A 26,187-nucleotide genomic window follows, 5' to 3' on the forward strand; every position below is an offset into this window, starting at 1 on the left:
GCTCTGTCTTGTTTTAACTAAACTTAAGTAACGATTAAGCGACTCTTAGTACGGCTGAATTATGTTAGAATTATTATGGAATAGATCGTGCCGGCTCTCGCATAGGTCCTACTAGTCGCTCGGAGCTCAGCGAGAAAACTATCCCAACTACACACTCGCTTCTTGTTGCTCGCCAACTGGTTTTTATTAGTTTTTAGCTAATTTCTCGCTAATCTTCGGCGGCCGGACAATTACTTTTGGCCGAATTCCGCAGTTTTAGCTAGTCCCTTAGATGATAGATTCGGTAGGCAAATAGGTAGATATATTTTTGCACTTGAAAAGTTAAAAAAAAAAAAAAGTTTTGTTAAAAGTCAATAGGTAATAACATCAAAGTAGAACAATCATTGATCTCCACTGAGATGCTGTGGATGATAATAATTAACAACCGCAATGATTGTCATCTGAAATAGTTTTCATTTGGCCAACCCGTTTTATTAGGGTTCCGTACCTCAAAAGGAAAAACGGAACCCTTATAGGATCACTTTGTTGTCTGTCTGTCTGTCAGTCAAGAAACCTACAGGGTACTTCCCGTTGACCTAGAGTCATGAAATTTGGCAGTTACAGGTAGGTAGGTCTTATAGCTGACATTTGGGGAAAAATCTGAAAACCGTGAATTTGTGGTTACATCACACAAAAAAAACTAAATTGTGGTCATAAACTAATAATTAGTATTTTCAATTTTTTAAGTAAGATAACTAAGTATATCAAGTGGGGTATTATATGAAAGGTCTTCACCTGTGCATTCTAAAACAGATTTTTATTTATTTTTATGTATCATAGTTTTTGAATTATCCTGTAAAATGTCGAAGAATTACGACTGTAGTGCGGAACCCTCATTGCGCGAGCCTGACTCGCACTTGGCCGGTTTTTTACTAGGTATCAATGAGGTAGGTTATGTACCTACCTATTTCTTTTTGCGTCACATAATTCTCGATTCCGAGGGTTTTGCTTATGAGTGTGACCCGTTTTAATAAGGGCAGGCATTTTCTTGATATAGGTAATACTGCTTAACACAGTAGGTTCACAAATTCTTCTACGAAAAATATTTTAGTTAAATTAATATGTCTTCTTCAATAAAATTCTTCTGCACAAGGCAGTAGTGCACAGTAGTAGCTCAATTTTACGATTGTAAAACCAGTGGCGTAGCTAGGTAACCAAGGGCCGTGGGGCAAATCAAAAATGGGGTCCCACTGCTATCTAAACTGGTTAGGTTTTCTCAATATAATTATTAAATACAAATACATTCACAGAAATAATTTAGGGGAATTCCCTAGTAACTTTCGAATTATCATATTTATTTTGAAAATGGGTCAAAACTTTAGTTCGATCGAGATTTTCTGGTAAGGATTCGAGGGCCCCCTGAGCTTTAGGGCCCCGGGGCACTGCCTCGCCTAGCCCCTAGGTAGCTACGCCACTGTGTAAAACTGTGGTAAGTAGTAGGTACAAATCGGTTACATTTTCACGGCCCATCGTGTTGATCGATTTTAACGAAATTCGGTGCACAGCTTGCACTCCGGAAACGGAGATGCAAGGATGCAGTACCAAATTTCGTAAAAACATGTAAACGCATGATTCTTTAAAAATCCCACCACGATTTAGGAGTACAGTTCCTTACAGCATCAGGGCTGAGGAGTTGGGTCCTCGAGTTCAAAAATTCTTTACTTGATAAGTTACTCCAATATCAATTTATAACTGACAGTTTCTAAATCCCACCAGTCTTGGTGGTTAGGTCCCCAGCAGCATCAGGATTGAAGAGTTGGGATCTAATTTTGTTATAGGACAACATCACAAAGTTTCTCTATCGATTAAAAACAATTACGTAGGTAAATCGGTTCAGAAATCTCGGAGTTTTCGGTGTACATAGGTAGAAAAACTCAACTCCTCCTTTTTGAAAGTCAGTAAAAAAGTAGCGTATGTTACTCCTTGATTAATCCTTTGCTTGTCTGTGAAAGTCCTGTCAAAATAGGTTCAGCTGTTCCGAAGATTAGCCCGTTCGAACATACAGACACTTCAATTTTATTTATTAGTATATAGATGTATGCAGAGCAAGGAAGAGTATCTGGATCGTAACTGCATTTACAATTTATGTGGCACGAATAACAAACTAACTATAAAAGTAATCTGTAAGTAATTGCTTCTTAATTACCTACCGCATCAGATAATAGCGGGCGATGATTGAGCGACTTTTCGAAGGCAGGTCTATATCTAACTAGCTGTAGCCACGCCTCACGGTAAATCTGGCGTGAAACAATCGTGGAACTATACAATGAAGTCCCTTACAACAGTAAAGGTGACTGACTGACTGACTGACTGATCCATCAACGCACAGCTCAAACTATTGGTCGGATCGGGCTGAAATTTGGCATACAGATAGGTATTATGACGTAGGCATCCGCTAAGAAAATGTTTTTGAAAATTCAACCCCTAAGGGGGTGAAAGAGGGGTTTGAAATTTGTGTAGAAACTGCCTCTTCTTTAATATAACAAAGTGTTATGACGTGATGTTCTTCACTCGTTCACACAAATAAATATAATCACCAACTACTAGTTATGCAATGAGATAATTCCTCGTTCTTTCGAAGTTAGTTAGTAAAATTTTTAATATAGAGGGGCGCCTATGAGGTGCTTGCCTAGGGCGCTCTTGACATTTAATCCACTCCTGCGTGCAATATGCTTAGGTAGGTAATATAATAGGTAGTAGGTATAACAATTTTTTTGAAAGATCCCTACTTTTTAAGTCTACGTAAGGCAACAAAAACTATTGAAAAAAAAATGCAGCAATTTACTTAGAACTAAAAAACTAGAAAAGTTGGTGACTTGAGTTACGACATTCATAACGCCCGCTCGGTTTGTTTTTATATCAAACCCTTTTTCCCCTTCGCAATCTAGCCAAGATAACTTCATGATATTATGCAGTGTGAGTAATTTATGTAAGTGGTCCCATCAGAGTAAGTGTTAATAATTGCCCGCTATATAAAAGTGGTCCGAATGAGTTATCTGACGCTAGCCTCCAGGCGTTTAATTATATGAAGTAATGTAAACTTGGGATTATTCATAAATCCAGACTGACGACAAGTTGCTAGACAAAAAGTTGCTGGAAATAATTTTGTATGAAAAATACGTAGGCCCTTTAATATGCGTTAATACCACCCAAGGTGCTAGAATGGCGACCTCGCACCGGAAAACGCAATGTTGGAAGACGATATCAAATGGGTCGCAGGGAACCGCTAGATTCACGGCTCAAGACTGTGGCATGTGGACTGTGGAAGTCCTATGTCCAACAATGGGCGTCTATCGGTTGATAATGATGATGATGTTGATGTTGATGATAAATTTGCGTGAACAAGGACTTCTCATAGTTAACCACACACAAAAAAGACGAGCAATCTCCGTATATTGTAGTCTGCATTATAGACTTACAGAGCATAAGTATAATACTCTACGTTCAATCGGAATTGATTGTCGGCACAAAGTCTTTTTCTCTAACCATTTATTCTTTCTGTATGAACCGCTACTAAAACTATTGCTGCCAGCTGTCCCTATCGTATCTGTGCGTTTGTTCAAATTGGTGACACGATAAAAAGTTATGAAACAAAAAGTCGCTCTTGTGTTATGCCCTAATTCTATGAAGTCTGTATGAAGCAATGTAAAGTTAGGCCCTAATTCGTTTTTTATATGCAATTCTCGCCAGGTTTATAAATAGGAGACTGTTCATTATAGCGACACTTAAAAAAACCCTCATATTAACAACTATGTAGGTAGTAGGTACACACTCAATTATAATGCAATTATTTAAAAAATTTACCTATATATAGCTATCATATTATAGCCCTACGTAACGTAAAGTAGGTAGGTACTAAATTATTCTAGTAAGTATGTCTTTAAATCTCGTCTTTTTTCGGAGATTTTTCGGATTTTGTTGCTTTTCTTTAAAAATTATGACAGTAAGATATCAAGCGAAATTTTGTTAGAAAGAGTAAGCTTTTTTTTGCTGTCGTCTCTAGGATGCACTGGACGCACTTTAGCTATGTGCTAAAATATCGTCTATGTTCAAGCCATGAAATGGTAATGGTGCGCTTGCATGGGAAATTTTTGCAGCAATTTTTGTTCGGCAATACGCATGGAATATGGATCAATCTAGAGCAATAAGTGGAGCAATCTGGAACATTTATTTTACATAACATTGCTAAAATTTTCAGTCAGGTACCTATTGCTGGGTATTGCAGTAAATTGCTTCATGTGGTTGTGACGTCATAATTGACTAAATTGCCTGGAATTGAGGAATTTCAATTGCCCGTGTAAGCGTACCTTAACGTCAGATAGAATAGACACACTTTTGGATTTTTAATAATTAAGTAGGTATAGATACATAGCAAGTTCAGTAGATATGGATATGGATAAATAGGGACAAGGGATTATGATAATATTTTTTCCTCCTGTCTTAAAGCACCGCCTTTTAAATGGAGCGTATAAACTGCGGTTAACCCTATCCCTTCACATACCAAACAAGGCGATAGAAACATAGTTTGAGAGACGGTTGTATTATTTCCGTAAAGACCAAGACTTGGTACTTACTATATTTATTACTAGCTGATGCCCGCGACTTCGTCCGCGTGGAATTGTGTTTTTTTTTTTAAAATCCCGTGGGTACTCTTTGATTTTCCGGGATAAAAAGTAGCCTATGTCACTCTCCAGGTCTTAATCTATACCCATGCAAAAAATCACGTCAATCCGTTGCACCGTTGCGACGTGATTAAAGGACACACCAACAAACCAACAAACAAACACACTTTCGCATCCCGACTAATATTATGTGTGTGTGTGTGTGTGTGTGTGTGTGTGTGTGTGTGAGAGTGTGAGTGTGTGTGTGTGTGTGTGTGTATGTTTGTTACTCCTTCACGCAAAAAGTACTGGACGGATTTGGCTGAAATTTGGAATGAAGATAGATTATACCCTGGATTAACAGATAGGCTACTTTTTATCCCGGAAAATCAAAGAGTTCCCGCGGGATTTTGAAAAACGTAAATCCACGCGGAAGAATTCGCGGGCATCAGCTTGTTTATAATAAGGGTACTGAGGTACTGATGCAATGAAAAACTGTTTGATTTTACTTAGGTACCCCCTCAATTGATTAAGTCCTTAATTTAATTATTCCTTCAATTAGTTAATTAAGTTCAAATTACTTACCAGCTTCGCGAGTTTATACAAAGACATGCTTTTCACTAGTTAATCATTAGATTAGTTAATCATTAGAAATACCATTAAAAATCTCAATTACATTTAGCTTATTAAAGCTAAATGTAATTGAGATTTTTAATGGTATTTCTCTCTTTGGGTCGTATTTCTCATTGCTGAAGGCCGTGACCCCTTCCCATTTATTCCCATTAGCGATTAGCTAATGGTAAGGGGTTTAGCTTGGAGTAGTAATTGGGTTTAACGATGGTTAATAATGAGTTTGTACTTTTTCTGTAGAAAATACTTCGGGAAGGATATTTTTAGACCTTCCAACGAAATTAAGGACATAGGAGATCGATCTAAACAGGAACAGTTTGACCCAGCAGTTCAAGCTCATAATCGATCCTGATGCCTATCATAAATGAAATAATTTCGAAACCTACAGGATACTTCCTGTTGACCTAGAATCATTAAATTTGGCAAGTAGGTAGGTCTTATAGCAGACATTCGGGGAAAAATCTGAAAACCGTGAATTTGTGGTTACATCACACAAAAAAAATTGTGGTCATGAACTATAAATTAGATTTTTAAATTTTCGAAGTAAGATAACTATATCAAGTGTGGTATCATATGAAAGGTCTTTACCTGTACATTCTAAAACAGATTTTTATTTATTTTTATGCATCATAGTTTTTGAATTAACAGATAGGCTACTTTTTATCCCGGAAAATCAAAGAGTTCCCGCGGGATTTTGAAAAACGTAAATCCACGTGGACGAATTCGCGGGCATCAGCTTGTTTATAAATAAGGGTACTGAGGTACTAATGCAATGAAAAACTGTTTGATTTTACTTAGGTACCCCCTCAATTGATTAAGTCCTTAATTTAATTATTCCTTCAATTAGTTAATTAAGCTCAAATTACTTACCAGCTTCGCGAGTTTATACAAAGACATGCTTTTCACTAGTTAATTTAATAAGCTAAATGTAATTGAGATTTTTAATGGTATTTCTCTCTTTGGGTCGTATTTCTCATTGCTGAAGGCCGTGACCCCTTCCCATTTATTCCCATTAGCGATTAGCTAATGGTAAGGGGTTTAGCTTGGAATAGTAATTGGGTTTAACGATGGTTAATAATGAGTTTGAACTTTTTCTGTAGAAAATACTTCGGGAAGGATATTTTTAGACCTTCCAACGAAATTAAGGACATAGGAGATCGATCTAAACAGGAACAGTTTGACCCAGCAGTTCAAGCTCATAATCGATCCTGATGCCTATCATAAATGAAATAATTTCGAAACCTACAGGATACTTCCTGTTGACCTAGAATCATTAAATTTGGCAAGTAGGTAGGTCTTATAGCAGACATTCGGGGAAAAATCTGAAAACCGTGAATTTGTGGTTTCATCACACAAAAAAAATTGTGGTCATGAACTATAAATTAGATTTTTCAATTTTCGAAGTAAGATAACTATATCAAGTGTGGTATCATATGAAAGGTCTTTACATGTACATTCTAAAACAGATTTTTATTTATTTTTATGCATCATAGTTTTTGAATTATCGTGCAAAATGTCGAAAAAATACGACTGTAGTACGGACGTTGCGCGAGCCTGACTCGCACTTGGCCGGTTTTTGTTTTTGTGGTGTGCAATAAAGACACGACAGTATTGCCAAAATTACGTCGCTGAAGTTACCGTGGTCTCCTAGACTAATTAGTACCGTTTGCACTAGTTGGATAGAGCCGATAGCCGTCGTTTGTTACTTGTTGGAGATTCTGTATCTTTTGCATTGCACGTCCGATGCATGCTCGGTTTTATTCTATTTTTAATGATGGTTTATCTTATTAATACAATAGTACGCTTCTCGCAGCCTTACGTTTTACACTTTTTGCTTATCAACTTGGAACATATTTTTACTTACTATTTTATACTAGACGATGCCCGCGACTTCGTTCGCGTGGGTTTAGGTTTTTGAAAATCCCGTGGGAACTCTTTTGATTTTCCGGGATAAAAAGTAGCCTATGTCTTTCCCCGAGATGCAAGCTATATCCGTACCAAATTTCGTCAAAATCGGTTGAACGGATGGGCCGTGACAGGCTAGCAGACAGACAGACACACTTTCGCATTTAAAATATTAGTATGGATAGTGTCCTAGGAAATGTAATGAGAACAATAAAATCGCTCCATGGCTTGACAATAGAACCTCGGATCGTAATTACGTCGACGCCACACTTGCATAACATAACTTCCTGCTTTCACCGCAACAAAGAGTTTACCTGAGCACTTAGTATTTAGTTTGCTGTGAACTATGTAACCACCTTGGAAACAAAATACTGTTTAAAATAATTTAGGTTCCTATACCTAGTTATTTACTTAGCACTAGAAAAATAACATATCTTATTGTTTAGGTTTGTATTTTAACTGTTAGTAGCACTTACCTACCTACTAACTTAAAAAATCGGCAGATAAAGTAAGTTATAGGTAGACATGGGCAGTAGGCTATTTTAATGTTTCAACCCACATAGCATTTAATAAACGCAAAAGGAAAGAAGCTTTTAAAATGTCATGATTACAAAACCGATTGCAAGACTGATGATACGTTCGTAAGCTTTTATATTTTACATCATTCGCACAATAAGATATCGATCTTACGATTCGAATTGCATATTATCGATCATTTTTCACTTTAGTCACGCCCTATCCTCTACATTTTATGTGATGGCCAATGGGCGATGGGCCGATGGGGCATTCAAGGGGTCCGCACCCGAAGGGTGCCAACGGAACCCTATTACTAAGACTCCGTCCGTCTGTCCGTCCATCCGTCCGTTCATCTGTCTGTCAGCGGTCTGTATATTGTGAGTCGTGACCCATTGCCGCTTTATCAACAACATACTCAATATTTCAATAAAAGGAGTTATTTCTTGTACGATGGTACGGAACCCTTCCTGTGCGAATCCGACTCGCGGTTGACCAATGAACTTTTTATTTGTAACTTATCAATGAAGTGCTCTAAAACTTTAAGAAGCTATGAAAAATCCGAAAAACAAAACAAAACTTGCAAAACTGTTTGAATTTTATAACCGAACCGTTGTACGGGGGCGTTTTCTGTAGGAAGGTATCCTTTCATGGAAAGAAGTCGGTGATGAATTTCTAATTCTTACCACATTATGTTGAATTAATAATCTTAAAATAATATGCAGAGGCATCAATATTTTTTTATAGGTAACTAATTTAATTTTAAACTAACTACTACAATTCAATCTTTTAGTGAGGAAAAAAAGATTGGCAAAGTAATAATTATACGGAACGTGGAACGGAGCGTCCGACCTTGAATAGCCAATCACCATCCTCGAATGGCGAACGTCAACGTCGTTTGTCAATGTCAAATATGGATGATGGAACTTGCACAAGTCGGAAAAAAACACGTCAGTATTTTGCTGGTTTAATTGCCAGAGAAATTCTAAAATAATCTCATTTATCTAAAATCTCACAGTCGGAGATATAAGTAATATTATATACGAAATTGCGTGTTAGTATAAATCAAGTTTCGTGTGATTTTGGTCATCTCTATTAGTGCCAAGAGTTACGTGTGTGAATTCGCAATTTATCAATTAAAGTTTGCAAGCCGGTAAAATTTAAGTTTATTTTGTTACTTTTTAGGTTATTCTCAACATGGGATTCGATAAACAGGTGAAACTAAATATAGTTACATGGTTTATTACACTGTCTTCCGTTTGTTGCTCCGTACAACCGCCTTCTATCAACCCTGCCATATTGAATGCGGCTACGACTATCGGAGAGTGTCAGTCTTGTAAAATATTCGTCGAATCATTCAAGAAAGGTTTAGAAAGAACTGCTAGAGGGAAGTATGAAGGTGGCGATGCGGCGTGGGAGGAGGAAAAGCTTAAAAAAACTTATAAGCGCAGTGAAATTCGATTAGTAGACATACAAGAAGGCATATGTAAAGAGGAGACTAAATACGACATACAATGCCACCATGTCGCGAATAAAGCAGAGGAATACATAGAGGAATGGTGGGCTCAAGACCCAGATGAGTCTGAAGACTTGTACTCGTATATTTGTATAGAGAAACTTAAGTTTTGCTGTCCTAAAAACCATTTTGGAAAGGACTGCAACCCTTGTTTAGGGGATCACACGAATTTATGTAGTGGTAATGGTAAATGTAGAGGAGATGGTACTAGGAAAGGCAATGGTACTTGTTTATGTGACGTTGGGTACACAGGGGAGAGTTGTGACCAATGCTCTACTGGGTACTTCTTGTCTTATAAAGATGACAATAAAATGCTGTGTTCCGAGTGCCACAAAGGTTGTTTAGGAGGTTGTAGAGGTGGCAGTCAAAAAGACTGTGTAGCATGTAAACCTGGCTTTATATTTGACTCAAAAGATGGATGTTTAGACATAAATGAGTGTGATGACGATAAGAGATGTAAGGAGAACCAGTTTTGCCTGAATTCGCTTGGTTCGTACGCTTGTATGAACTGCGACAAAGCATGCAAAGATTGCTATGGTGCTGGACCAGATATGTGCAGAAATTGTGCAATAGGGTACTCTATGAAAGGAGAATTTTGCATTATTGATAGAGAGGATGAAGATAAGTCTGAAATAATGACCACTACAAGGTAATTTTGTGAAATATCATTTAATAATCTTACAGTTTTAGTGTGTTGATGATTTCTTTTTTTAACACATTTGATATTTTTTGCAGAAATGATGAGCTATAGAGCTTCCGTCTGGTGTTTAGGTAACTCAATAATATTTTGATTTTTGGTGGTGGGCATTTACTAACACTATTAACTGTTTTTATTTTTTAAATCATATATTATATGAGTAGTACATGTCAAAATTTTATGTTCTAATTTTTAACACATAAATTCGAGTTAATAAGTAAAGGTTTCTATGTCATATAACTAAAATACCTAAAATAAATATCTACTATTTAGTAAACAGTAGATAAGTTATTGCTTTCTATAAGGAAATAAATAGTATTTATTTACTAGGTTTAGGAAGCAATAACTTGAATTAAAGATTAAAAAGTAGTCAGCATATTTTCAAATACATAGTTTTAAACAACTTCAAGAACCTCACTAGAACAAAACTTAGAAGACTAAAATAAACTGAGAAAACCTAGTATAGGAATTCTACCTTTATCATGAACTTAGTATGTTCAAAACCCGTCAGAAATATCTGAAAACCTGGCTTACTGACGTCATGCAACATGCTTGCGTTGGCAACGGTACTGGCACTGGTACTGGTAGGACGTAGTGTTTATATACTCTTTGGGTACTGGGTAGGTGAAAATGGGTGAGCTGTGGGGAAGCGCATAGAGAGGTGCGCAGATATTTCCGACGGGTTGTACATGCCCATAGTGTATTATAAAAAAGACACTGTCTGTCTGGCATGTCAACATACAGCTCAAACTGTTGAGAAACTTGAGATTTTGCATAAGACTAAGAAAGGAATGATAACCAAGCGAAGCCAGGGAGGATCAGTTAGTAAAATAATATATCTTTACAAGAGCTAAGTGGTGTTTCAGTTATTGTTGACTAGATGCACCTAGCATACCTGCAGCTTTGCCGACATGGATTTAGGTTTTTAAAAGTCCTGATGGAACTCTGATTTTTAACAGACTTCAAAAAAGAAGGAGGCTCTCAATTTGTCTGAATCTTTTTTATCCAGGTTTAAAAATTACCCTATGTCATTCATGCAAAAATCATGTTGACCTATGGTTCTGATTTGATGTAATTGAAGGACGAACCAACAAACACACATTCACATTCATAATATTAGCTTTGATAATAATGTAATTATCTGCAAAATTGATTTGTTGTGTATGATCAATAACTATAATTTTTTTCAGGTACTACACATATATCGGTTTGCTGATAGCAACAGGCATTTTGCTTCCCAAGTCTACATCCCTCGGAAGTATAGTTGGTGTTGTGGTGATGTCCTACATCATGGGTGCTGAGTATTACTGCATGATAAACGGGCATACAGGGCTAGTGAATCTAACCAACTACGATTTATTCCAGCTACTTCGTACATAAGTGTGAACACAATTCATAAACCTAACTCAATTTAAATGTCTAAAAGTGCTAGTATAATGTAATGCTATAATTTCTGCAGAGAACATTGCGAAAAGGACAAAAAATACAATGTAACTATATTAAAAAATTAAACAACAACAACACAAACAAAAAAGTAGCATTTAAGGGTAATCTTATTTATTTATTATGTATTTAGTTGTAAGTAATCTTTAATTTAAATATATAAAAGGATTGACTGACTGATATATCAACGGACAGCTCAAACTACTGGACGGATCAGGCTGAAATTTGGCATGCAGATAACGCAGATAATGCAGATATTATGACGCAGGCATCTGCTAAGAAAGGATTTTTGAAAATTCAACTCCTAAGGGGGTGAAATAGTGGTTTGAAATTTGTGTAGTCCACGCGGACGAAGTCGCGACCATAAGCTAGTGATTTAATAAAGTTTATGAATTATAATTTAGTTTAGTACAAATTTGTGATTTAATTTGTATATTTTTTTAAAATTTGTATATTTTTTTTTTGCAAATTGTAATTTATTGTGATGTAATTTTGTACAGTCATGTTTTTGTAAGAATAATGTATGTGACAAAGTCATTGAAATAAATGTATGGACCATAAAATTTATTTTTATTTGTACATAGTGTAGTTTCTTTTGTTATCACTATCAGCCAAATGCTTCAGAACAAACTGTATCCACTCTAAAACATCTACCCTAGCCAAGGGTGTATACTCGGAAACGTGTTATCCACCTTATTAACGGAATTTGTACATAATATAATCCTAGCGATTCGTCCCGGCTTCGCACGGGTAGCTTATTAAACTTTTCGTAGGGATCTCTAATTAAAATAAAATAAAATGTAAGTATACCATTCAGGAATAATGCAGCTTTCTACTGGCGAAAGAATTTTCAAAATCGGTTCAGTAGTTCCAGAGATTACCCCCTACAAAGTACAAACAAACTTACAAACTAACCTTATAATATTAGTATAGATTTTTAGTCCGCGGTGGATAGACAGGCACAGTTTTCCGAGTAATTAGGTAAACACCCTAGGGTGGAAAAACGGAATAAGCCGTAAAGAAATTAATAAGTTATTTGCTATATTTACACGGATTGCACTATTTACACGGATTGTTGCGTTGTATATATATATGCATATATGCGACAGTTCGAGATGGCAATCGGGGAGGGAACGCCCCGTACACCCGCACCGCCCGGCCCCCATGCTAACCCGGAGCGGGATGGCGCGGGCGACGTGCGGAGCATCCCCCTGCCTCATACCCCGATTGCGATCTCGATGTGTCGCGTACCTACTATACCAACATTATGGCGACCTTTGCCATTTATAGTCAAAGTCAAAGTCAAATGATTTATTCAAAATAGGTACCTAATAAATTACTCTTTTTGATGGACAGATGTTGGATATGTAAGATATAGTGGTGATAATTATTACGCAAACTTAAAACTAAAGCTACGAGGGTTCCAAACGCGCCTCTATTTATAAAGCGGTGATTTCGAGGAACCCTCGAATGCGTGCCCGGGATTAATCATTAAACCTTAAACCTCTGTTCAATCCTAGGTACCTACTCAGACGCACTCCTAATTTTTCGGAGCTATACTTACGTGTTAAGCAATTCAACATGGAAAATAATATCATGAGAAAAACTGCATGCCTGAAAGTGCTCCACGATTTTCTCGAGATGTGTGTGATCTACCAATCCGCACTTTGAGTAGATAGGCTTTGTGAACATATTTTGTCATAGATCGTATTAAGAGTTGTTCTATCTGTCGTTAAGGTCACCTCGTCCTCAAATTACTGTTTCTGACATGTTTCTGACCTTTAACGAACGACATCTACCAATGAAAAGTTCTTATAAGTATTTTAAGATGTTTTTCAATACCTAGTCATTTTGTGGATTTACAGGCGTGTGCATAAAATCGTTCATGTCAGGCATTATGTCACGACCATGACACGGTTTCACGTTCGAGTTTAAGTTACAAGATTATGGATTTTTTAAACTTAGATAATGCGCAGCATGAGTCTCAGTGCAACTCACGCGCCTTCTTCAAGCCTTCCCGCAAGTACCAACAACTTTACACAGTTACAACTCAATTGGACTAACCATTAATGGTTAATGATGCGTGAATGTATAGGTACCTATAGCCCGCGACAGGTCGAGATAGCAATCGAGGTATGAGGCGGGGGGACGCCCCGCACACTCGCACCCGGTTAGGTTATTGCCGTTTCAACCTGTTGCGTGCTATAGGTACCTAGATGTCGAACAAACACGGACAAACATAATTGACTGTTTATCTGTTTTTGTTCACGTTTTTATGAAGCAGCGCCAAGCTTAATGTAGGGTGTAAAAAAACGTGTCAATACTCATAAAAAACCGACATTAACATTTCGCTTTGAGTCTCTAACTTAAAAACTAGCATAAAATTGTAATGTGGCAAACGACTGTAGCATTTTGAACTTTATGTACAAGACAATAAGGGTTTACTTTGTGCCTTATATGTGCTCATTGTATAGGTCTACCTGTCATTCACCCACACGGTTGCGTAATAGGTGTGTTTGTTTGTCGCGTTATGTAAATTTAGTGGTATTGGCAGTCGGGCCTTTAGTCTTTATATCGCCCCAGCAAATCTGTTTTGTACCACCCACACCTAAATTAGGCAAGATCAGCTATATAATGCACATAAAATTTAACTCATATGGTATGGATTTTGTCCAAAAAAGTTTTAAAGTTCAACGACAGCTGATGCTGTAGGTACCTGCCTAAGATTGAACAACTTTATTCATAATGTAAGGATTTTTAAAGTATCCAACCTACTGGCCATACTGCTGGCAAAATTATAACCCTTCCTTTTGTTTTTGTCGTAGTCGGGTAAAAAGAAGTCGACTCTGTAGTTCATTAATGCTCAATAGCTCAACCGGTATAGGAGAGGACTGAAAACCGAAAGGTCGACGGTTCAAACCCCGCCCGTTGCACTATTGTCGTACCTACTCCTAGCACAAGCCTGACGCTTAATTGGAGAGGAAAGGGGAATATTAGTCATTTAACATGGCTAATATTCATTTTTAAAAAGAAAAAAAAGATGCATTCCCTAAAAATTTAAATAAGTAGGGTGCGTTTTCTATTGTTCATTACAAATTATTTTAAAAATTACTACAATATAGCTTTTTTTAATAAGAATACTACTCATGTTTATCATGACTAATATTCCCCTTTCCCCTCAAACTAAGCGTACAAACCTAGGTATGACAAACAGGTGGGGTTTGAACCGCCGCGAACTGTTAGATTTCAGTCCGATCCTTAGTCCTCTAACCATTGAGCTATTGAGGCTTGTAAGTTGTATATCTGTTACCTACCTAAATACGTCTAGATACTGTTGTCTGTTATAATACAATACAAAATCTCGAGAAAAATCCTTGAGATGCGGTTGAATATGCAACTCGTTTATATTCACTTCAACAATAAAGATCAAGACTGTTTAAAACGAGTTTTTTGAATAAAGTGGAGGAATAATATTGCCAACCTGTTGCCATTTTGGATATAAAAACAATGATGTTCCAAAAAACCGGTCAAGTGCGAGTTGGACTCGTACATGAAGGGTTCCGTACCAGCGTACAAGAACAGTGCTATCTACCTTTCATGATTCTTGGTCAACGGGAAGTATTCTATAGTTTTTAATTCCCTTGACCGGTCTTGACATACAGACAATAAAGTGATCCTATAAGGGTTCCTTTTTTTCCCTTCCAGTGCGGAACCCTAAAAAGTTGGTAGAGTAGGTAGGTATTTTGCTTATCTGATTCTTTTATGGTTTTCTGTTTTTGTCTGGATATTTTTAAATGCCGGTTTTGTACTCTTATTTTCCACTTGTGCAATTGTGAGAATTTTTAACGAAACTTGGTTCCGGAGACGTTTCTCATTCTATGTTCATCAAATTTTTCTCATCATGTCAGCTGTGGACGTCCACTGTTCAAGATAGGCCTTACCTGGTGAGCGCCAATAGTCATCATTGTAACCTACCCTACCCAAGTGCCTCCCCGCCCCCTCTTTATATCGTCAGTCCATTCGTGTCGGAGGGCGCCCCACGCTACGTTTACTAGGTTTTTAGTAGGTAGGTAACACGCAGTCTCCCCTTCAGGACTTTTCAGCTCCAGCAAGCCTTTGCAGTTCGCACCAATGACAAGCATGGCCTGCCCACTGCCACTTCAGTTTAGCACCAATAGCCGATACGCTTTGGGATCCCAACTCCCAAGACACTGGAATTACAACCCCGCACTGGAAAGGGCAGTGTTGATTAACGAGACAAGTTGCGAGGATCCATTGGATTTTGGACATAAGTTTCACAAGGACCTAGAGTATTCTTTTTTTCTTCTTCTGGCTTTACAGGACCTAAAGTAGGTAGGTATGTAAATTAATTAATTTTACTAGAGACCTTTGTCCATCTGTGGACTTGTGAAGAAATGCGCTAAGAAAATGTTTTGTAAAAAAACCGGGATTTCAATCAGTAGGTAGGTAAGGGGTCATTTTTAGAGTAGGCACTTTCGTGAAGTATAGTATAATAATGTAGTAACTATATACCTACCTATATTTGATACAGGGACCTAGCTATCTTTGACACTGGCCTTTCAATACAATGGATACAATTATACCTGCACCACGAATGCGTGTTGCGTGCGACACGCATGGCGCGACGCATGGGCAAGAAAACATTTCCGTCTATCGTCTTTATTGTTATACCTAGTAGATATACCTACTTCTGAAAACTACCAATTTTGTTGTGCAAAAAAATAATAATAAGTAAGACGTCCACAGCTCTGGACATAGGTCTCTTGTAGCGTTGTAGGAACTTCCAAACGCCACGGTCTTGCACCGCCTGAATCCAGCGGCTCCTTGCGACTTGTTTGATGTTGTCTGTCACTTAGTGAGGGTCTTCCAACGTTGCGAGATTTTTTTCGAGAAAGAGGTTAACCGCCTAATCCAACTCGGATGGGACAGCGTTTGAGAAACTTCAAGATGTCTTGTCGTCCAAAATTCCTCAGTACTTGAAGACCAAAGTCTTCAAACATGAGCATCAATAGTTCAACGGGTAAAGGAGTGGACTGAAAACCGAAATGTCGACGGCTCAAACCCCGCCCGTTGCACTATTGTCGTACCTACTCCTAGCACAAGTTTGACGCTTAGTTGGAGAGGAAAGGAGAACATTAGTCATTAAACATGGCGAATATTCTTAAAAAAAACAGTGCATGTTACTAGAGATGAGTGATTATGTATCCGAGATGTGCCTCATAAAAATGCTCACAGACACTCAGCGGGCGATGGAGAGTCGAGCAATACCAGGCAATACGCGTCGCATACCCCGACAAGTTTTTCAAAATAATATATTTATTTTTAAAGTTAGCTGCAGATAAATAGATGATACCACTTATAAAAGCTAGATAACTAAGTGAAGGTTAGAAATATCTCATCCAGCATTATCTAATCGACCGGTCTAGAACTAGTCGGACCCGTTCTGCTTCCGCAAAGATTCAAACTGGCTACTCGTTTCGCTACCCTGTTTAGCATCGATAACACATTGCAATGCAAATACGTGTATTACTTAGTAATTCATATTATTATTCTAACCCCTTACTTATTTTAATTTCCATTCATCATCATCATGATTAATCCGTCGCCTGGTCACTACTGAGCACGGGTTTCCTCTCAGAATGACAAGGGTTAGGCAATGGTGAAATAGTCTACCGCGCTGGCCAATGCGGGTCGGCAGACTTCACACACCTTTTAAAATATTATGGAGAACTCTCAGGTATGCAGGTTTCCTCACGTTGTTTTCCTTCATAATTAAAGAAGTGATATTTAAATCTATTAACAAAAAGTCACAAACAAGATCGAATCCCCGACATCTCGATTAAGAGGCTGATTACGTTTTAGATAACCTATCTACCTATTCCTATTTTCAATTTCAAAATTATGATTAAGTAGTTTTGTTTAAAACATGAGTAGGTTAGTTAGGTATTAGAGTAAATATCAGATATATAAACCAAGTAGGTACAACTCAAACATTTAACAAAAGAAAACTCAGCAATGATAACGAAAACGAGTTTTCTGTATCATCTTAAAAAACATAGATTTCAATAAAAATTTCCGCTTCAAAAAACGCACAGAAACGGTTAGAAAGTCCGTGAAAGATTTTGCGTCTGCCGGTAAATTACTCATACAAAAACGCGCGAACAATGCTATCTCAAGTATTTATTATTGTTTACATGGGAATTTGACTTGTGTTATAAAACTTGTTATGTATGCAGGTATTACAGATATGCTCGCTTTCTTCACAAAAAGAATCGGTTTTCTAAATTAGCTTATTTAATTAATTGTTGATTCATCTGATTTGCTGACTTTATTTGATTCAAATAATTTAGGCTGGTTTAGTATTACAATATACCTAATATCTACTAAATCATTCATCATCATTATGAACCGATAGACTTCCACTGCATAAGTATTCCACTCGCCACGGACTTGTGCCACCTGAATCAAGCGGCTCCCAGCGACTCGTTTGTCATCCGTCTATCCAGTATTTTAAAAACAGAATAGGTGTGAGTCCAAACACGACTGCCATTTGCTATCATCCAGTTATATGTTTTGAAAAATAGGTAGAGCTCATGAAAAGAAAACAAACGCTCCGAAATTCAACTGTGATTCGAAAATCATACAACTCAAACAAATCTATGATACAACCGCTAGGTATCTATGATAAACCACAAAGTACTACCTACCATTGTAGTACTTTACTACTTAATCATCTATTTTAATCTACAACACAAGTATCTGCAAATTTTGATCTCAATCGGGCAATAATTAAAAGTAGTTACTTAGCTGAAAAATCAGTCAACAATTTCGGCGGAAAGACTACTTCGAACCAGTCAAACTAAGTATAAAAAGCTTTTGGGCTTTAAAAATAGGCTCGAGGAGCCAATAGCCACCGACGGAAACGATTTAAAATTATCTAAGTCCTGAAGTATTAAGTATGATAAATTTGAATTAAAACTTAGGTCAATACTCTATGCTTGATCGAAAGCGGTACCCGAGATCTCGAGAGGCTCTAGTTCAGTTGAATAGGCACCTATCTATTGCGTATGCGGTACACATACCTGGTGCCACAGCCAGCATCATCTCGGCCTTTGTGCCAGTGAATTATATCTGTTACGGTGAATCAAGTAGTAAGCGCACGCCCGTGGTTTACCGTTCCCTGCCGTGCCGTCGCCTAACAGTTACGTGACTTTTAAACTCCACGACACGATCCATGTGACCTTTAATGTTATCAAAAGAGGCAGAGATGAGATCCTCCGGATTAAAGTTGCTTACTTCTAAGTTTTCCAATACTTTATCCGCGGAGAGAAGTTAGTGTAGCGCTCTCTCTGTCACGTAATTCTATACAAAACTTCGTTAAGCATTTTGAGGCACCAGCCAATCACAAACATGTCTTCAAAAAACGTTCAAAATTCAATTCGAAAATGTTTTCGAAAACATTCCAAATTCAATTAAAAACAGTTTCGTTTGTAAGCCCATTATAAGTATTTGCTCGGTGCGGTAACAATCTGACCTCTACAACTACTTGGCCGGATTCCTAAATTACGCAATGTATTCGCAAGTCACAGACACAATCAATATCTTTCAAGCTGTCATACTGACACAAAGAAGTTTAAAATTATAATACTGACAGTTGAATTGAAATGAGAAATGATCGATTTCAACTTTTATGGACGAATCGTAATCACGGAGATTACGATTCCACTCAATTTTAAAATGTATAATTTTTAAATCCTTTAATCTTAGAATAACACCTTTAATTGAGAATTTAGAAAAAAAACGGCCAAGTGTAGTAATGAACCCTTAGTACGCGAGTCTAGCTCGCACTTGGCCGGTTTTTTAAAAGTTACTCGTACCTATTATGTTTCGTAATCTATCTACTCTTCTGTAAGTTATGCGTAGGTATTTAGTAAAGAGCGCCAACTATACATATATAAAACTGTGGTATTATGTCACAGTACAATCACGTTACAAAGTACAATCCTCGGATTGTGGCGGGCGATGGCGGATCCATTATCCATTAGTCATACAGGTGGGCGAGCGGTCAAGGAACGCGGAAAGCCATATTGGCTATATTCATTAAAATACTATAATCATATTATTATTATATGTCATTGAAATTATTACTTAAAAAACGGGTCAAGTGCGAGTCAGACTCGCTCACCAAGTGTTCGTAGTACAGTCGTATTTTTTTTCGACATTTTGCACGATAAGTCAAAAACTATTTTATGCATAGACATAAATAAAAATCTTTTTTAGAATGTACAGGTAAAGCCCTTTCATACGATACCCCGCTTGGTATATTAATCTTACTTTGAAAGTTGAAAATACCTACTAATTAAATTTTCATGAACATACTTTTAATTTTTTTTGGTGATGTAACCACAAAATACAAATTCATGGTTTACCTATATTATTATTTATACTGACAGACAGATTTTCAAAATATTTAATCGTGTTTAATTTCTGGTCATATGAAATCTCCCACTGGCAAATAAAACTCGTTTAAGAAGGTAAAATTATGAAAATTTCTTCTCAAGTTACAACCCCGCGAGAATATTATAAAAGCAAAAGTTCTTTATCGCAAGATCGCGCTATAATTATTTGGACAACGAAAAATCGACACAAAACTCGATGGCTCGCCCACAGCTATTAAAGTTTATACAAAAGGATAACTTGAACATACCTACTCGTAAGTGTGTAGTGTGTACCGATTATGAGTCGATGGGTATCGATGTTTTAATTGCTTTCGATACAATAATCGATTCTGTAATAGGTGGGTAATTAGGGATTGCAATCCCGCAGCTCACTCAATCCCGCGGGATTGATATGCGGGATTGATCAATCCCGCGCGGGATCCGCGGGATCCCGCATATTTGAAATTATTCACCTTTTTGCCCCGTTTGTATGTAAGATAAAGTATTAATTTTTTGATCTTATAGGGCTATTAAGATCGAAAAATTAATACTTTATCTTATTTAATATTATGTTATAAAATCAAATTGAAACTACAGGTTTTTGTTTAAAAATCAAGTATTATTAATTTAACATGTCTTACATTATGTACGTATTACCACAGACCTTTACCAAGTTGATTGTCGTCGCCTTTATTCCCTTTCTCGGGATTCTCAGTTTCATTGGACTTGAATTGATTGAATTCATTTATTCGTTACTTGCAAGTATGTATTTAATGTGTACCTACTTGTAAGCCACGCCACGCCACGTGATGTTCACGCCACATTACGACATCATATTCCCATTTACGGGCATAATCAGCATATAAAATAGCACAAAACAAAAATAAATAGAATACATTAATACGTTAAACGCCGGACGGTGAATACGAAAACACTCTGTCTGTCACATACAAAACCACGCGCAAAGCGCACGGTGGTCGGTGAGTCTATGTGAAACGAAGCCGCCCGCCAGCCCCCGCCACTGTGTGAAACGGCAACGTCGTGCTCGAGCCACTCGCTTTCTTACGCAAAACTTCACGAATGTTTTAGCGGTAAATTTAAATTTGCGGGATCCGCGGATCCGCGTTATGAAGGTGCGGGATCCAGCAGATTAATAAGTGGAGCGGGATCCCGCGGGAATGCCGGATCCCGTTTTGCGGGATTGCAATCCCTATGGGTAATGGTTGGGTGTTATCTTACATGGGATTGTTTAGTTTCGTTTGATCACAGGATTCTTATGCTTTTATTGTTAATCTTTTAACTCTTTAATTAAAATAATGTAGTTTTTAAAAGTTCTCCTAAATATATAAAACTAGCTGATGCCCGCGACTTCGTCCGCGTGAAATTAAAAGTCCCGTGGAACCCTCTTGATTTTCGGGAATAAAAAGTAAATGCAAAAAATCACGTCAATCCGTTGCAACGTTGCGACGTGATTGAAGGACAAACCAACAAACCAACACACATTCGTATTTATAATAAGGGTACTGATGGAAAGGTGATTGCCTTACTGAATGACTGACTGACTGACTGATATATCAACGCACAGCTCAAATTACTGGACGGAACGGACTCAAATTCGACTTGCAGATAGCTATTATGACGTAGACATCTGCTAAGAATGAAAGAGTTCTGAAAATTCAACCCATAAGGGGGTAAAGTAGGGGTTTGAAATGTACGTAGTCCACGTGAATGCAGTCGCGGGCATAAGCTAGTAAAAATAAATTAAAAAAATAAGTCTTTTCACTCGCTGCAGCCAAAGTCCCAAAAACAAATAAGTCGAAGACCTTCATCGTTTCATATATGGATGCAAACATATCGACATTTGTCAGACCTTTATGATTTAGACCATAAGGTTGATATTCCAGATGTGTCGCTTTAGCTCGTTTAATGTCGATAAGGAACCGGCCGCAAATGTCAAAGGAGTCACATTGATAAGTCCTTGGTTCGATTCCTGGGAGACAAAAAACTTTACTATCCCTTTAGAATACAACTTTTGATTGCACATTGATTTATGATTGATAAATTTTAAAGACTTAAGGTAGCAAAAAATTCGACTAACGATTTTTTAGTCTTTTTTGATGTAGTTTTGTATAGACTTTAAGCTTTAGGAACCTCTACAAAATGATTTGCTGTAGAATTACTTAGACTTTGATAACCTCCCTGACCCAGTAGCATAGTGTTCAGTGAGCGCTTTGGATTTATACATGGAAGGTCTCGGGGTGGATTCTTAACAAGGAAAATAATTATCAAAAGATATGGTAAAATGCACTTACTTACCATTTTCAATATTTAATCTATCTATCTGTAATCTGGAAATAAGTTACTTAGCATCATTGTTTTTTGTCAAAAATTGTTTGATGCTTTCGACAAAATAACAACGTTAGATTACAGATAGGTAGATTGAATATTGAAAACGAGATGGTACGGAACTCCTTCGACTCGCACTTGACCGATTTTTAATTTGTTCATCAAATAAATGTATTTTTTATCTTCTTAGTTTACGGCACAAACGAAGATAGGTATAACTGCAATTTTAAAAATAACCTCCCGTTTTATAGACACAGTTAATACTTTTAACAAGTAGGCAAGTTGTTCTTATTTTGTTGAACACTTCTTGATTGACCTGTTTCTCTTTGCAGATATAGAGCTTCTTCGATGCCGCCTGCGCTAGGGGCTGGGAGGGGACGGTAAATAAACGAGATAGGTAGGTATTTTTTAATACTATCCATACTAATATTATAAATGCGAAAGTGTGTCTATCTGTCTGCCTGTCTGTCTACTAGCTTTTTACGGTTTAGTTTAACCGATTTTGATGAAATCCGGTACCTACCGGGTTAGCTTACATCCCAGGGAAGGACATACTTAGGCTACTTTTTATCCCGGAAAATGAAAGAGTTTCCACGGGATTTTTAGAATACCTATATCCACGCGGACGAAGTCGCGGGTATCATCTAGTAAAAAAAAAGCTTTTAAACACACGCAAAGAATATGGTACAGTAATTTAGGAGTCATATTTTAAGAGAGCTCTCCATGGTCGCGCCAAGTCGAACTACATTTATAATATTATCAGGCTCGACTTGGCGTGACCAATAAGTACGAATAGTGAATACCTACTACTTAATTCCAACCTTACAGCTTAAAATGGCTGTGAGATATAGACAGGCAAACGAACGGACAGACAGACTGGATGAAATTATAAGGGTCCCTTGTTTTACTAAGGAATCATAAAAAGTCGTAGTGACTATGGGAATCTTTCACGCATATTCTCTACTCGTGTGCATATGCCCCACGGCAACATTTTACCTCTTTTTATTTAATACCGCGCACTATTTCACGCTCATCTTGTATCAATTAAAACAATAATAATATTTCACACGATACGCCTCCAGTTTTAGACCGGTCGCACACCGACCACTAGAACTTAACTTGAGTTGAGTGATAGTATGAGTAAGTAGTCCGACAGGAGAGCGGGAAAATCGACTGCAATGTTAAATCGATCGTATATCTATAGTAGGGTATCACACCATCTAATATTATAAATGTGTGTGTGTGTGTGTGTGTGTGTGTGTGTGTGTTGATGAAATGAAGATACATTGAAGATACAGTTCCCGGCAAACAACTTGAGTATAGACGCGATTGGCTGGCGAGTGGTGGCTCCACGCGATTGGTTGATCAGTCGGCGCGAGTGCACGTGTTTGGTTGATATGTCGACTTTCGCTTCCCGGATTCGCCAACTTTCTCCCACTACGCTGTTTCATGCCCAAGTTTTTTGCCGGGTACTATGCCTACCCTGGATTAACACATCTTTTCGCACGTCTCTTCTTTTCGCCAGAAAAGCAACCGCAAATTATGTTCGTGTGCGGCCTCCACAATAGAGTAGGTACAGCCATTAGATGCTCAGGTGATAGCTAACCAATGTGCGACCAGACTTACATCGCTACATACAATAAAACTACGGGATATCTAGTCGATTGTCATCGCACTTTATAGCTAAAGCATTATAAAATTTTCAAAGAAAGATTAAACCTTAACAATTTAGTCATAAAGTCGTGTTTCGAAACAACGTCTACTGCCAAACGCAAGTATGTGAACCAGAGACAATATAGAACGGACTGCCATGTTGCTTGTCTATGTTCAACGATTTATGGCGCGAACTAAAGATTTAATTCCGCCATCTTTAAATATTTTATCCACGCTCGTTAGCTATTTTTAAACGCAGTTTATTTTAAGTTTTTTTATTTCTTTATTTAAGTACTGAGTTATGTTAACACTTTAGTTTCCATCATGCAAAGTTTAACTGGTTTTATGCATAATTATAGAATACGTTCTGAGAATTCAATTAAATAAATGAAACGTTCTAATAAATAGACGCATATTTTCAATCAAACCCCATACTTAGCTAAAATGGTAGTGTAGAATGTCAATGGTAATTACAATATTTATTATTATTTTTATTTTCTCCATTCTCAGACTAAAAGAAATATATAGACGATAAAAGGGCGCCGAAATATTATAATGCTGGGTTGAAAAAAATATGTAGGTATAACAAACAAAAATAGTCAATCGGATTGTAAGCTGATAAGATTATGTTCAAGACAATTAAAATCTGTAAATACTGTCCTAAAAGAACCGAATCATCATCATCATCATCAATCGACAGACGTCTACTGCAGCTGCACATAGGTCTCCAGGGACTTCCATACGCCACAGTCTTGAACCGCCTAAACCCAGCGGCTCCTTGCGACTCGCTTGATATTGTCCGTCCACCTATAGTTTACCCCCACCAATCTGCGATTAACAGCGCGACTCTTTCTATCACGTTACTCTCTTATCTCTCTCAATACGCGAGAGCCGTCGAAGAAGCACGTTTGCCGCGCCCGTAGTACGTAGGTATATTTCTCGTCAGGTGACAGAGTGGATGTGGCCTGGTTTAACCAGGGTCATCGTCATAAGTGATATGGGTTTAATAAAACTGCTATACTCCTCCCAAGTAAGCTTCCATCTTTTAGGTACCACCAGGTGAGATCGCAGTCAAGGCCTAACTTGTAAAAATAAACACTTTTTACTCAAACTAAAAAACCAGTTACGTGTTTTAACGAAAAAATTACGGACTTTTTAGTTTACCGTTCACACCTACTACTGTCTAAAGGCGTGCGAATCTGTGTTTCCGCCAAATAATACATGGTAATTGGTAACATATCAATTCTTAACAATATTTTGTAATGACGTAATAATGGTCTGGTATTTTAATGCTTGTAACATTGTGATTTGTGTTCGCACGTAAAACATTGTAATGATAGCGTGCTTGCTTGTCGACAAGTCGGCTTTGACAGTAATTCGTGATTCAGAATTCCCAAAATAAATAATTGGAAGTTAACGTTACTCGCCTTAATAGCCGAATCTCATCTTTTCTGAGTTATAGTTAGAGGTCTTGGGTTTGAGTCAATTTACGCATAATTGTACGGGGGGGGGGGGGGGTCGCTAACTATGGGCCTCATAAGAAAGCTCAGAGTCACTCAGCGGGCGATGGAGAGAGCTATGCTTGGAGTTTCTCATAGCTCAACGGGTTGCGAAGCTGAAGTGGCAATGGGCAGGGCACATAGTTCGTACAACCGATAGACGTTGGGGTCCCAAGGTGCTGGAATGGCGACCTCGTACCGGAAGACGCAGCGTTGGAAGACCGGCCCCCACTAGGTGGACGGACGATATCAGACGAGTCGCAGGGAGCCGCTGGATCCAGGCGGCGCAAGACCGTGGCGTGTGGAAGTCCCTACAAGAGACCTATGTCCAGCAGTGGACGTCTATTGGTTGATGATGATGATGATACGGGGGGGGGGGGGGGTTAGGGAGCGCATCTCCCATGGGGTCCCAAGGTGCTGGAATGGTGACCTCGCACCGGAAAGTGCAGCGTTGGATGATTCTCCACTAGGCGGATAGACGACATCAGGCGAGTCACAGGGAGCCGCTAGATTCAGGCGGTGCAGGACCGTGGCGTGTGGAAGTCCCTACAAGAGATCTATGTCTAGCAATAGACGTCTATCGGTTGATGATGACGATGGTGAATAGGTAAATAATACGTACCTCGCAATTGATCAACACTCGCAAATTGAGAAAATCAACCTGACACGGTTGTTAAACTGTGCCCAAAGGCTTATGTTACTTTGTAAGAACATGTATGTAATCCTACACTTAGAAATGCGTAGAAAGATTTTCTCAGCGAAATATTAGGTTACATTGTAAAATAACTGTGTCTTAAGATATCTCAGTGAGGTTCGACTGAAACATAAACCGGAATCTTAACAGAATTAAATGTAAAGTACGGAAAATGTCAAAATAGACAGCTTC

The 26,187-nt window shown here is 37.9% G+C and overlaps 2 protein-coding genes across 9 annotated transcripts in view; both read left to right on the plus strand.

Moving 5' to 3' along the window:
- pot (papillote) overlaps window positions 1–26,187 on the plus strand; it is an 88,605-nt gene that overhangs the window by 12,113 nt on the left and 50,305 nt on the right. For 4 of the 5 annotated variants that reach the window (XM_069497977.1, XM_069497980.1, XM_069497979.1 and 1 more), the window contains exon 2: window positions 22,482–22,546. The exons of the other annotated variant lie outside the window; for it this stretch is intronic. The gene's annotated coding sequence lies outside the window, so the exon portion shown is untranslated. The remainder of the gene's footprint in view (window positions 1–22,481; window positions 22,547–26,187) is intronic. 5 annotated transcript variants of the gene reach the window in all.
- LOC117981856 (cysteine-rich with EGF-like domain protein 2) lies at window positions 8,610–11,901 on the plus strand. Of its 4 annotated transcripts, XM_069498029.1 has the most exons (4): window positions 8,610–8,742; window positions 8,874–9,853; window positions 9,940–9,975; window positions 11,092–11,231. In XM_069498029.1, exons 2-3 carry the CDS (start codon window positions 8,886–8,888, stop codon window positions 9,953–9,955), a joined length of 984 nt encoding a protein of 327 aa, XP_069354130.1. In that variant the 5' UTR covers window positions 8,610–8,742; window positions 8,874–8,885; the 3' UTR covers window positions 9,956–9,975; window positions 11,092–11,231. The 4 variants fall into 4 exon arrangements, with proteins under 4 accessions (XP_069354130.1, XP_034823972.1, XP_069354129.1 ...); XM_034968081.2 differs by lacking the exon at window positions 9,940–9,975 and having other exon boundaries at window positions 11,092–11,901; XM_069498028.1 differs by lacking the exon at window positions 9,940–9,975 and having other exon boundaries at window positions 8,616–8,757; window positions 11,092–11,901.

The sequence above is a fragment of the Maniola hyperantus genome, chromosome 4 (genome assembly GCF_902806685.2).
Source record: "Maniola hyperantus chromosome 4, iAphHyp1.2, whole genome shotgun sequence".
In the NCBI taxonomy this organism is placed as follows: Eukaryota; Metazoa; Arthropoda; class Insecta; order Lepidoptera; family Nymphalidae; genus Maniola; species Maniola hyperantus.

Excerpts from the sequence above, each read along its gene's own strand:
- LOC117981856 (XM_034968081.2), top strand. The coding sequence starts at position 8,886 with ATGGGATTCGATAAACAGGTGAAACTAAATATAGTTACATGGTTTATT. Across the intron at positions 9,854-11,091 it reads GAAATAATGACCACTACAAG|GTACTACACATATATCGGTT; the intron begins GTAATTTTGTGA and ends AATTTTTTTCAG.